Below are 12,771 nucleotides of genomic sequence, written 5' to 3'. Positions count from 1 at the left end.
TGCATTCGGTTGGGTATATCTTCCCCTTTCTCCCTTGCTTTTCGCTTTCCTTCTTTCCTCAGCTACTTGTAAAGCCTCCTCAGACAGCCACTTGGCTTTCTTGCATTTCTTTTTCTTTGGGATGGATTTCGTTGCTGCCTCCTGAACAATGTTACTGACCTCTGTCCATAGTTCCTCAGGCACTCTGTCTATCAGGCCTAATCCCTTAAATCTATTCCTCACCTCCACTGTATATTCATAAGGGATATGATTTAGGTCATACCTGAATGGTTTAGTGGTTTTCCCTATGTTCTTCAATTTAAGCCGAAATTTTGCAATAAGCAGCTCATGATCTAAGCCATAGTCAGCTCCAGGTCTTGTTTTTACTGACTGTATAGAGCTTCTCTATCTTTGGCTGCAAAGTAGATAATCAATCTGGTGATGTCCATATGTAGATTTGCCTCTTGTGCTGTTGGAAAAGAGTGTTTGCTATGATCAGCGTGTTCTCTTGGCAAAACTCAGCCTTTGTCCTGCTTCATTTTGTACACCAAGGCCATGCTTGCCTGTTACCCTGACTTCCTACTTTGGCATTCCAATCCACTATGATGAAAAGGACATCTTTTGGGGGGGGTTAGTTCTAGAAGGTGTTGTAGGTCTTCAGAGAACCGATCAACCTCAGCTTCTTCAGCCTCAGTGGTTGGGGCATAGACTTGAATTACTGTGATGTTGAATGGTTTGCCTTGGATTCGTACTGAGATCATTCTATCGTTTTTGAGATTGTACCCCAGTACTGCTTTTCCCACCCTTTTATTGACTATGAGTGCTGCTCCATTTCTTCTAAAGGATTTTTGCCCACAGTAGTGGATATAATGGTCACCTGAATTAAATTCGCCCATGCTTGTCCATTTTTGTTCGCTGATTCCCAAGATGTCGATGTTCAATCTTGCCATCTCATGTTTGACCACCTCCAGCTTACCTTGATTCATTGATCTTACATTCCAGATTCCGAAACAATATTGTTCTTTACAGCATCGGATTTTCTTTTCACCACCAGACACATCCACAGCTGAGTGTCCTTTCGGCTTTGGCCCAGCCGCTTCACTCTTTCTGGCGCTCCTTGGAAATTCCCTCTGCTCTTCCCCAGTAGTGTATTGGACACCTTCCGACCTGAGGGGCTCATCTTCCGGCGCCATATCTTTTAGCCTTGTGATACGTTCCATGGGGTTTTCTTTTCAAGAATCCTGGAGTGGGTTGCCATTTCCTTCTCCAGTGGACCACATTTTGTCAGAACTCTCCGCCATGACCTGTCCGTCTTGGGTGGCCCTGCATGGCATAGCTAATGGCTTCACTGAGTTACGCAAGCCCTTTATTTCAGCGCCAAGTAAAAACATGACTTTTTACCAAAGCCTTCGAGGACTAGATGCTTTCCCTAAAGTAGCACACTGTTTTAAATGTTTTATTGTTTTACATTTTATTTGGCATTAGCTTGTTTAATGGTTTAATATTTTTTGCTGTTTAAATTATTTCTTGTTTTATACTGTTTAAATTGATTTTATCTGTAAGTCACCCTGAGATTTTAATGATATAGGGCAGGATACAAATGATTTAGATAAATAAATAAACAAATAAATGTGAAGAGAGAGAGTGTGTCACATTATATTTTATTTCATTTGAATCTATTTTTATTTTATTTTTATAAATGAAATAAACACTACCAACAACATAATCAGAATCTTCAGTTTCCAACATTACAGTTTCTGAGTGGGGGGGAAAGGGAGGATTACAAAAGAAGGCGGGGGGGAAGGATTATATTAAACTTCAATAAGAACAAACCAAATATCCAATTATAAATCCAATTGCAGACTATACCTATACAGCACTCTTCCAAACAATGCAAGTATTATTAAATCTTAAATCCACTACACCACAAACGGTGAACCTTATCTTTCAGTGTCATAACCTCAGTCTTATAGCAAAGGAATGGGAGCAAACAATCCATTTCCATTGGCCATATATTACCATTCAGCTAACACATATGAATAAACATTAAAGGTTTAGCCAACAAGAAATAGTAATAATAATAATCCCATAATGATATTAATAACAACAACAACAACAATAATAGTAAGATAAAAAGAGCGTGTGTAACATTTTAGAGGAAAATCAACAGGTGGGAGGAAGAGCTTAACAACAGTACCAATAGGGATCAGAAGAAAACAGCTGGGAAGCCAGGAACCAAAATCGAAGGAGGAACAGCTGCACCAGTTGAAGAAATCTTCTTTGGAAGAAGTAAGACAGAGGGAATCTTCCGAAAAAGTTTCTAAGAGTTTTTCCCTTGACCTGTGTGGAAACATGTTGGGAATTCAACTGGTGCAGCCGTCCCTTTTTTTGGCTTAGGAAGTGCTTAACCCAGGTATGTTTAACCTCTTTCAGGGCTGAAGTCCACTTCAGAAAAGCTCTTGGGGGCTGCATTCCAGCGGTGGTGGTTGGGGGAGGGGCAAAAGTAAAGGGGGCAAAATTGCCCCCCAATACTAGCACATTTTAAAGTTCTTTCTGCCAGTAACTAACCCTAGGGAGAGGCATTTCTACCATTTAGAATGGGGGGAAACCTGCACAAAAGCCAGGGAAACAGCAAATGACTGGTTTTCGGGGAAAGGGGACATAGCCACTTGGGGTGACTATCTGAAAGAGTGGGTTGTGCTTTCTGGGGGGAACCAGGAAGTGGTTGAGGGCAAGGCCCACTGCTTCTGGCCTGACGGGAGAGAGGCCACAGCCTGGGAGAGCTCGGTGGGAAGGCCTGGGTTGAATAAGATTTCGGTTTGTTTGGAATTCAGAGTCTGTGTGAGTCTGTGGGGTGCACCATGCAGTACACCAGCTTTGAAACACAAGGCAGGCCAGGATCTGAACCCCTTCATTCATGCTGGATATTCCCTGCAGACAGCCTTCAAGCTGTTTCCCCCAAGTCAGGGTTATTCCATGGAGGCTGGTGACTCCGATACCAGTGAGGCAGTGAATCCGCTCTGGTTTCAGTCAGAACTCTAAAGGAGCTATCCAAGGTGCAGAAGCACCTTGGATAGCTCCTTTAGAGTTCTGACTGAAACCTGGAGTGGATTCACCGCCCCACTGACATCAGAGCCACCAGCCTCCACTGGGGTTATTTCTGGAACTGAGCGAGGTCGGGGGGGGGGGAATCCAGTTTAAAGGGCCCTGGAAGAGCATATGCAGGGCAAAATAGGCAGACAGGGGAAGAGTTAACATCCCCCCTGCCTACTAATTCTTCCTGAACAGGCCAATATTAGCATTTAAAAGGCAAACACAAGAAGATTGGGAACCCCTGCTTTGCTGTGGTCCCTCAGTCTCTACCAATATTTCAGTTTCTCAACATCCACTTTCTAATCAATAAACTTTATTATTTATTCATTATTTATTTATCAGTAATATTTACATACCGCTTACTATAATAAAATCTCTAAGCGGATCACAGAGAAATATTAAAAATCACTTTTTACTATGAAAAAACCACTTTAACTACAGTAACAATACAAATCACATTTAAAGTTATTTTCCACTAGCACTGCATCTTCTTAGTGTTATCCCATGGAGCTTTTCCAGGTGGTTTGTGGCCTTCTGCGGTCTGGGCCAGGAGAGAGATGGTGGAAACTACGGTTGCACGCTGTGACGAGTTTACATGACACTTTGAAGATAAAGTCCCTTGCATTTGTCACAACTTGGGCACCACAGTGAATGCAGTTCCATTAATAAAGGTGTCCAGAGCACCATTTGGTTGAGGATTTTTGGATAAGTTTCAGTTGTTGAGACCTGAGCATGCAGGCAAGGTGCTTGGCCAAGTCCAGTCAACCACCTGTGTGCTTGGCCCTTGCCCTCCATGGCTTATTACATCTAATAGGGAGGGGATGTCTGGCTGGGTCCAGGAGGTTGTCAACTCCTCTTTGGGAGAGGGAATGATGCCAGCCACTTTAAAGGAGGCAGTTATTAGGCCACTCATGAAAAAGCCTAATATGGGCCTGGAATATGTTAACAATTATAGGACAGTAGCTAACATCCCTTTCCTGGGCAAGGCGCTTGAGCAGGTGGTTGCTGGCCACTGCAGGCACTCTTGAATGAAACTGACCCATTTCAATTGGGTTTCTGGCCTGGTTTTGGAATGGAAACCGTCTTAGTCCCCTGGGGATGACCTTTGTCAAACTGTCTTAGTCAAAGGGATGTGCGACCCTGTTGATTCTCTTGGACCTCTCGGTGTCTTTTGATCCCATCAACCATGGTATCCATGTGGAATAGGCCATCTGAACAGGAAGTTGGAAGCACTTGGATGGCCATTCCAGAAGGTGGTGCTGGGGGATTATTGCTCTGTCCCTTGGCAGTTATGCCACGGGGTGCCACAGGGCTCTATTTTATCCCCCATGCTGTTCAACATCTACATGAAACCACTGGGGGAGGTTATCCAGAGATATGGACCGAGGTGTCACCAGTATGCAGATGCCACCCAACTCTCTCCTTTTCATCCAATCCAGGTGAGGCAGTTGGTATTCTTAACCAGGGTGTGGGTGCGGTAATGGACTGGATGAGGGCCAATAAACTGAGATCAATCCAGGTAAGACCGAGGTACTGTTAGTGATCGGTTCTTCTGCCCAGATGAGCGATATTCAACCTGTTCTGGAGGGGGTTACACTCCCCCTGAAGGACCAGGTTCCTAGTTTGGGAGTGCTCTTAGATCCAGCATTGTCACTAGAGGCATAGGTGGTCTCAGTGGCACACAGCACCTTTTATCAGCTTAGGCTGATATACCCACTATGATCCTGTCTGTACAGACATAGCCTAGCTACACTCTAATTACCTCTCGTTTGGATGCCTGCCATGTGTTGTCTGTGGGGCTACCTTTGAAAATGGTCCGGGAACTTCAGCTGGTCCAAAATAGGGCAGCAAGTTTATTAACAGGGACTGGCGAATATGATCATATTATGCTGGTGCTTCATGATCTGCGCTGGCTGCCAGTCCATTTCCAGGCCGAATTCAAAATATTGATACTGACCTACAAAGCCCTGAAGGGCTTGGGGCCAGGTTATCTGAAGGATCTTCTCCTGCCATATATACCTGTCTGGACCTCAAGATCTTCCTCAGATGTCTTTCTTCGGGTGCCCCCACTGAATGAGGTGGGCAAGAGGCTACTAAGGAGAGGGCCTTTTCAGGGGTGGGCAGCCAGGCTGAGCAGCAAAAGAGTTCAGGCCGCTGCATTGCACCACCGCTGAACGCCCCATCCCAGCACCCGGTACGACCTCCTCTCTTGGGAAGGAAGGAGTCTCTCTGATTGGGTGACTCAAGCTAGGACCTGAGCAGAGGACTGGGGTGGCGGCAGTGGGGGGATTTGGCCAGTTTGAGGGTGTACTAGCACTCCAGGAAGCCTTGCCGCTGTTTCTCAGCCAGCAAATGTGCACCCAGTTTCCAGAATGGCGCTGCTGGTCCAGGAGTTCCTTTCTCCTCTGCAGCCACAATGCAGCAGTAGCAGCAGGCACGGTAGTGCCGCTCTGCATCTGAGCAAGCAGACTGGATTTAAAGGTTTGGAAGAGATTTGGGGGTAGGAATGGGGGGCGGGACGGGCTGGGGCAGTTTGCAGCCCTCCTTGCCCTCGGTGTGTCACTGTGGCTGCTTCTGGCCCCAGCTGCCATCTGTAGCGAGGAGCACAGCTGGTTCCAGGAGCACACCCAAACTATAGGGGATTGCAACCCAATCCAAAAGTGGATGGATACCTCTTCCCATAGGGGTGGGCCCTTTCTCCTGCCATCAGTACTTCCATCACAGCTTGTGGCCAGGGTACCTAAAAGATTGCCTCCTCATGTGCTGACCCATACCATTGGGCCAGCTTGCACATAACAATAACCCAGATTTTTTTTTTTTTAATGAGGCAGCATGCTCCTCCTAATTAAATAATACGAGGCATTCCCACTGCGAGGCATTCCCACTGCATCGCATTCCCACTGTTTAAACATAAACCATGGGTTCTTTCTCTGGCTTGTCCATGGGAATTACTCCCAGGTAAGTGTGCAGAGGACTACAGAAACTTAATTTGTAGGAACCTTCATGCATTCAAAAGAGTGATAACCAGAATGGGAACCTCCTCAATCTTTCATCTAGAACACATTCGTGTAGAATATGCACGAATGTCTTTGGGAGGGCATTCTACTATCCCCAGCCATTTTCCAATGTATCCTCCTGGGGTGGTAAAATGCCCCCAGACAGATACGTGTCTGTGAAGTCAGAAAAAGAATGTTTTAAACTCAAAATATTAGAAAAGTATCATATAACTGCCACGGTAAAACTTTATAATTACTAAGAACTAACATTTTTGATCTTGTAGGGTATTTTTCTAACCCCATAACTAATCTAACTATTCCCCAGTGAAATCCCATGGTTTGTGCAAGCCTACTGATACCCAGGGTACTTAAGTCTGCTTTCCTAGACCAGTTTTCTTTGGAAAAACCCATGGGATGTTTTATACCCCGATGTGTTGCTTGTTTTGGGGAACATAAAGACACCCCAATGACAAAATCAATAAGTTTGGGGGATATTTTATGTCCCAGGTGTGTTTTTGTTTCCAGAAAGAAAATGGTAGGTAGTAAGAGGCTGAAATCTGGGGACTTTGTGCAGATGACAGTGAACAATAAGGTCATGGGAGGACTATGTTGTAGGTCTCCTTCTTTGTAAATTCTGCAATGTAAGGTGCATTTGGGGTTCCTCTGTACCCCTGTCTTATTGGAACAAGGCCTAGTGATGACACTAGAGAAAATTAATGTATGTCACAGTTATTCATTTTATTATTATTTTATAAGCATACATTGCATCTTTCTTCCTTATACAAGAACACAAAGCAGATTACATCCCTTTGATTCAACATAACATCCATCCAGATAGGCAAGTTTAAAATGCATCAGCAACAGGAATTGCAGGCAGCCTATTGGCCTGACAGAACAGCATTTCTTGGCTGAGGCTGGGGGGCTTCCCTCAGGGGTGAGTTCCCAAGGTTGGCCCCACCGTGGAAAAACAGAGATGGAGGAATTGTCCGTTTTGCTTTCTCCCACATTCAAAAGTTTTCTTTCTCTCCCGAATATGAAGAACTTTTGGCAAATTCTTATCAAAAATGAACCGAAATAAAATTCTCACCCATCTACACCATCCAAATTTAATAGGTGCAGCTATTCCCAGCAAGGAGAGGACACTGATGTAGCTGCCTGCCATGTAGCTGCTAAAAATGAAGAGCCTGACAGGAAAATCCCAATTCAGCACTGATACAGTTGAATACCCAGGGGTTCAAACCCAGACCTTTAAGATTTAAGCCAGCGATCTCCAACCTCTTTGGGTCAGTGGTCACATTTGGAATTTTGGCTGCCATAGCAGGATTGTTCATTCGTAAAATGGCTGGCATGGTGGGCATGGCCAGGCACAAAATGCTTATTTTCCCAGAAGGCAACTGGTGAGACTAAAAGAAAAGTCATCTGAGCAAAAACCTAAGTAGAACGTAGAGGTGGGGTCTGTACTCCAAAACACAACACTACTCTTTTGAACCGAAACAAAGATAGCGCTGGAGGGCCACGCTTTGTTTTTCAGCGTGCCAGCCGTCCAGCTAAAACAAATTAATTTTTAAAATCTTAAGAAATAAAATGAAAACCAGGAGGGGGAGGCAGTGGGGCAGGGAGTCTAGCAGGTGCCAAGAGAGGTGTCCACAGGGACATTGGAGCCCACAGGCACCATGTTGAAGACCCAAGAGCCAAGCACTCAAAGCTCTGGGCCTGGATGGATGAATCCGTCATTTTGGTTTCTCCACATGCAGTATTTTAAATCTCACATTCTTTTTATCCCAAATATGGAGAACTTTGCAAATGTTGGCAAATTCTTCTCAAAACCGAAATGCGCTGAAATGCTAACCCATCCCGCTGGAAAAGGCCCTGCTCCAGGAAGCCACCCATCTAACCTCCAAAGGAGGAGCACCACTGAGCAAGGCCTCGCCTCTTTGAAAGCCACCTTGGTGCAGGCTCTGGGTACAAATACAGCCGGAGATGGAACTGGAGTGGCTGATGCTGCAGTGAAGCAAGTAAAGGCCAGGAGCATCCACAGACAGTGAAGCATCTAGTACAACTGACAGGAATAAATACTCACAACCTGCTTGTCAGTTGCTGCTGGCACTTTCATACATAATCTGCTGGTATTTGTGCATTTTATGACACAGCTTACATTTATCTTCCACACAGGTTCCATTTGCTGTGTAGATGTGTCAGAGCAAAATAAAATAAAAGCAGATACAATACAGAGAAGCGGATGTGTAGGAGCTGTAAACAGTGGGAGTTGTCATTTCTCTTCCTTCATGTCAGGGAGGACTTTTTTTTTCCATTTCTGGTTCTTCTTACTTTTTCTCTGTTAAGTGTCCCATTGCTCTTTTCACCCAAAGTGTTTCAGGATCAACACAGATCAGCTTGCCGCGCTTCGTCACAAAGCTTTGGAGAGAAGACAAGAGGGATGCATTTAAAAATGTTATTTTCTGCAAATGATGCACCTTCTGTACACCGATTCCCTTCTCCTTTTCTCTGCATTTTGGCCCTCTCTTCCAGGGGTAGACTATAGCTCAAGCGAGACACAATAGTTTTAGACCCATTTCTTTAACTGTCCCAATCATCAGCTTGGTGATATAGGAGGCTCTCTGACTCTGAGCTGAAGGCTGAAGCAAGGACCCTTACAACCTCTGCCTTCCTCTGCCCCAACCATCAACTCTGCTGCGGTCATCATGTAGGTGGCAGGAGCTGGGTCAAAGGCAGGGCTGTTCAAAGATGCCCAGGCCTGTACGACACAAATTTGCATATGGTCATGTATATCTCCATATGCACATTTAGAAATAGTTACTAGGATTTTTAAAAATTTCACAGGAGGGAAGAGCATTATTAACTTCTCATCCAAATTAATTTCTCATCTGAATCATCTCAAATAAAACTAATTCTTCAGTTAATTCATACGCTGACCCAAATATCCCAGACCAATGGAATAGGATCTGCCCCACCAACTTTAGTTGCCATGCAAGGGAAGTTTGGGGAGGGGGGAGGAGTTTGCAGCATTTGGAATGGAGAGTTAACCCTTCCTTCCCCAGCTGCAGTCCCCTTTGCAAATTGCCCCCTGCGGGGCAATAAAGCAGAGAAGAAAACCTTGCACCAATGGAATAGATCCGGGGCTTTGAGAAATAGTTATGGGGCCCTGGTCCCATGAGCCCAAACCTAGCAATGCCCTTGGGTGGCAGGCCCAATTCTAAGTCTAACAGCGGCACACAGACGAAGTCAGGGGGCTCCCTGAAATACATCATCACCCCAATCCCTAGTTTGGTGCTCTTTGATAGTTCTCTAACCCAAGAGCAGGAATGTCAAAAGAGTTTTGGTAGAGTCTGTGGGAAGGTGTAGCATTGGGTGCTTGCTTGGAAAATGCTAGAAGTTCAAGTCCTTCTTACAGGTTTCTTACATAGGGTCATCTCTATGCTGTATGTCGTTTTTATAATAATTGCCCAGAAAGAACATAGGGGGATAAACACCTTCTTTTTTGGAAACTCCCAAACTATAAATAACACTCCTGTACAAAATCCCCTACACCTATCCATCAGAAACTTGGAAAGCATGATCCTCTCAGAATGGGTAACTATGCCTACAAAGCTAATCCAATTCTGCCAAGAAATACAAAAGCTGTTGACAGTCTCTTAAAAAAAAAAAAAAAAAAAGCCCACACACTAATATTTAAAGGCACCTGGCACAAAAAGCCCTCTTGATTTGATATTTGCAGCCATTCCCCAGTCCAATGTATGCATATTTGGGATACATTGGAATGGTTTTACACCTGTGCAATAAATATCCAGATCACCATTCAAATCCTATTGGGGAGATTACACAAAATATTGTTTATTGCAGGGGTCCCCAAAATGTTTAGGTCAGTGGGCACATTTGGAATTCTGAGAGAGTGTTGTGGGTGTTCTCACAAAATGGCTACCATGGCAGACCCAGCTGGTCACAAAACATTCGATTCCCAGAAGGCAAACTAGTGAGACTAAAAGAAAAGTAGCTTGTTGAAGAACCGAAGTACAAGGTAGCGGTGGGCTCTGAGCTCCAAAAGTCACCCTTTAGAACCCAAATAAGGATGGTGTGGGAGGGGGGCACTTTGCTGTGCAGGATGCTACCTTCACAGTGAATTGTTAAACAAATTAATACAAGTCTTTTAAAAAATAAAATAAAAATCAGGGGGGACAGGGAGCATGGTAGGTGCACATTGGAGACCCCGTGTTTACTGAAATGAGAACACTGTTTCTGACCCCCAAATGGATGTCCCTTGGGTGAAGACTGGGGGGACAATTAATGAGGGATAGATGGGGAGAGGGTTGTTCTGTACTTACACAACAGCTTTTAAGTGGCACTCGCTGGAAGTCCAGTAGTAAGATTCCATGTTTCTAAGGGGAAGAGGTGATCCTGTCTTCACGTGGAAGCAGCACTCCTGTGGACAGCTTGGACAGAATGCTAATGGGGTGCGGGGTGGAGGAAGAGATGAGAGAATGAAAGAGGTGTCATTATAACAAAAGCACTCCTCTTTATTGGCCTTCAGACAGATAGCCTGGCCTTATGCATGTCAACGCAGAGGTAAGCACCACAGAGTTCAGTGGGGCTTACTCCTACGTAAGAGTGAAGTGCGCTAGAGCCCGAGTGGAACCAGTCAACCCCCTGCTGGAAGCTAGCCAGGCTTTGCACAACAAGGCAGGCTTGTGATCTCTTGGGGAGTGGCTGTAGCTCAGCGGTGGAGCACCTGCTTTGCATCCAGAAGGTCTCAGTTTCGATCCCCGGCATCTCCAAACAGGGCTGGGAAAAACCCTGCCTGGAACCATGGAGAGCCGTTGCTGCCAGTCAGTGTTGACAATACTGGGCTAGAAGGACCAAGGCAGCTGCCTATGTTCCTGTGAGCTTCCCAAGCAGGTGTCTGGTTGATTCCCAGATGGCCTTTCTACACTGGACTCAATGGTCTTGTAGGCCCCTTCCAACCCTACTATTCTATGATTGAGTCTATGATTTCGCTTGCACAGGGCGCACTGGGCAAACTGGGGAGCACGTGCAACGCAGTTAGAAGGAATGCCACTGACTTTTCAACCAGCCCCTGCAGCTGTGCATTTAACAGCATGGCAAGGCTGTAGCTTAGTGGTAGAGCACATGCTTTTGGTGTAGAATTTCCCAGGTTCAATCCTTGGCATCTTCAGGTAGGGCTGGAAAAATTCCTTCCTGAAATCTGGAGAGCCGCTGTTGTCTGTCGACAATGCTAGGCTAGGTAGTCTGACTCAGTAGAAGGCAACGTCCAATGACCGTTTTTATCTCCATGCTTGAAAGCTTAGGAACCTCGTGTGGCGCAGAGTGGTAGGCGGCAGTAATGCAACCGAAACTCTCTCCATGACCTCAGTTCAATCCCAGCAGAAGCTGCATCTTGGGTAACTGGCTCAGGTTGACTCAGCCCTCCATCCTTCCGAGGTTGGTAAAATTAGTACCCAGCTTGCTGGGGGAAAGGTAGTCAAGACTGGGGAAGGCAATGGCAAACCACCCCGCTACAGTCTGCCATGAAAACGCCAGCGCAAGTGGCGACCCTCTAGGGGTCAGTAATGACCCGGTGCTTGCACAGGAGGAACCTTTCCTTTCCTTTCCTTTCCTTTCCTTTCCTTTCCTTTCCTTTCCTTTCCTTTCCTTGAAAAGCTTACCCTAACCATCGAACTACTGCTAATGACGCTGTCCACCCGCTCCCCCCAGCCACATGAGTCAAAAGATGCATTTTGGGCCTTTGCTGGGACATGGTCTACTCTCCTCTGACCAGCTGCAGTTCTCTAAGGCCTCCAGCAAGAGGTCCCATTCCCTTGTCTCTAATGTGCATGCCCATCAATGCACATGCATGAACACTAAGGCACCATGCAGTGCCAGCCGGCCAGGTGCTAGAATCTGCTACCTGAAATTCTTCAACTAGTGCTGCCAGGATCTGGTGGGTTCTCCCAGCACAGGGCACTTTGCTACTTTATACATCTTAAATATTACAGTTTTTATATATGTATATGTATATGACATGATAATGAAAAGGACCAGTCACTGACCTGCTACGTGTTGATAAGAGATAGCCAGTATTAGGGCGATCAGGAGAGCTGTCTTCAGAGTGGCCATGGCTGGTGTCTTTTGAAGGCCTGGGTGGATGGTTGTCCGTCTGGGTACCTTTTCTCCCTCCTTCTAGAAGCTGGGATGTGCGACTTGGAGAACAAAGTTGTGCGCTTAATATATGCTGAGCAATCCTCTCCCCCCACCCCTTTTCCAAGAATATTCCATTGATATTCTGCCACCCACACTGGTGGGTGGTATTCCAGAGAATATTCAGAAAAAGATCACTTAACATGATTCAATGAAAAAAGAACATCTCACTTCTTCTTTCCCAGGAAAAGAGATGGACAGCTGGCGCCCAAATAATGGCCACGCATGAGCCTAGCACCACTCTTGTTTGCAGAAGTGAAACTGGACTTGTTTCTCTCGTATGAGAGTTCAGAGAGAAAAAAACCCACACGATTTTGCACCTGGGGTTAGAAGAGTATTCGGGGTTATGGGTGCCGTTAAGAGCAGGAGATTGGGGAAGACATATGGAAGATAGCCAATAGCATACTGCCCTTACACAAATCTATGGTGTGACCACACTTGTTCTGGTTCACCGCAAAAAGGATATTGTAGAGTTGGAAAAGGTGCAGAAAAG

The 12,771-nt window shown here is 45.6% G+C and overlaps 1 protein-coding gene across 1 annotated transcript; it reads right to left on the bottom strand.

Moving 5' to 3' along the window:
• Window positions 1-6,789: 6,789 nt before the first annotated feature.
• On the bottom strand, window positions 6,790-12,278 carry CCL17 (C-C motif chemokine ligand 17). The gene is made up of 3 exons (XM_084812456.1): window positions 12,131-12,278; window positions 10,409-10,529; window positions 6,790-8,483 (listed from the first exon to the last, which is right to left on the bottom strand). The coding sequence occupies exons 1-3, from the start codon at window positions 12,195-12,197 to the stop codon at window positions 8,393-8,395; spliced, it is 279 nt and encodes a 92-aa protein (XP_084668582.1). The 5' UTR covers window positions 12,198-12,278; the 3' UTR covers window positions 6,790-8,392.
• Window positions 12,279-12,771: the final 493 nt, after the last annotated feature.

The sequence above is a fragment of the Heloderma suspectum genome, chromosome 8, assembly GCF_057233095.1.
Source record: "Heloderma suspectum isolate Gila_16-S chromosome 8, 16-S_ref, whole genome shotgun sequence".
NCBI lineage: Eukaryota > Metazoa > Chordata > Lepidosauria > Squamata > Helodermatidae > Heloderma > Heloderma suspectum.
Note: the sequence above shows the minus strand (reverse complement) of the source record. Positions and strands in the feature narration are given on the sequence as shown.

Excerpts from the sequence above, each read along its gene's own strand:
- CCL17 (XM_084812456.1), bottom strand. The coding sequence starts at position 12,197 with ATGGCCACTCTGAAGACAGCTCTCCTGATCGCCCTAATACTGGCTATC. Across the intron at positions 10,530-12,130 it reads CTCTTATCAACACGTAGCAG|CATTCTGTCCAAGCTGTCCA; the intron begins GTCAGTGACTGG and ends GCACCCCATTAG. Across the intron at positions 8,484-10,408 it reads TGCCACTTAAAAGCTGTTGT|CTTTGTGACGAAGCGCGGCA; the intron begins GTAAGTACAGAA and ends TTCTCTCCAAAG.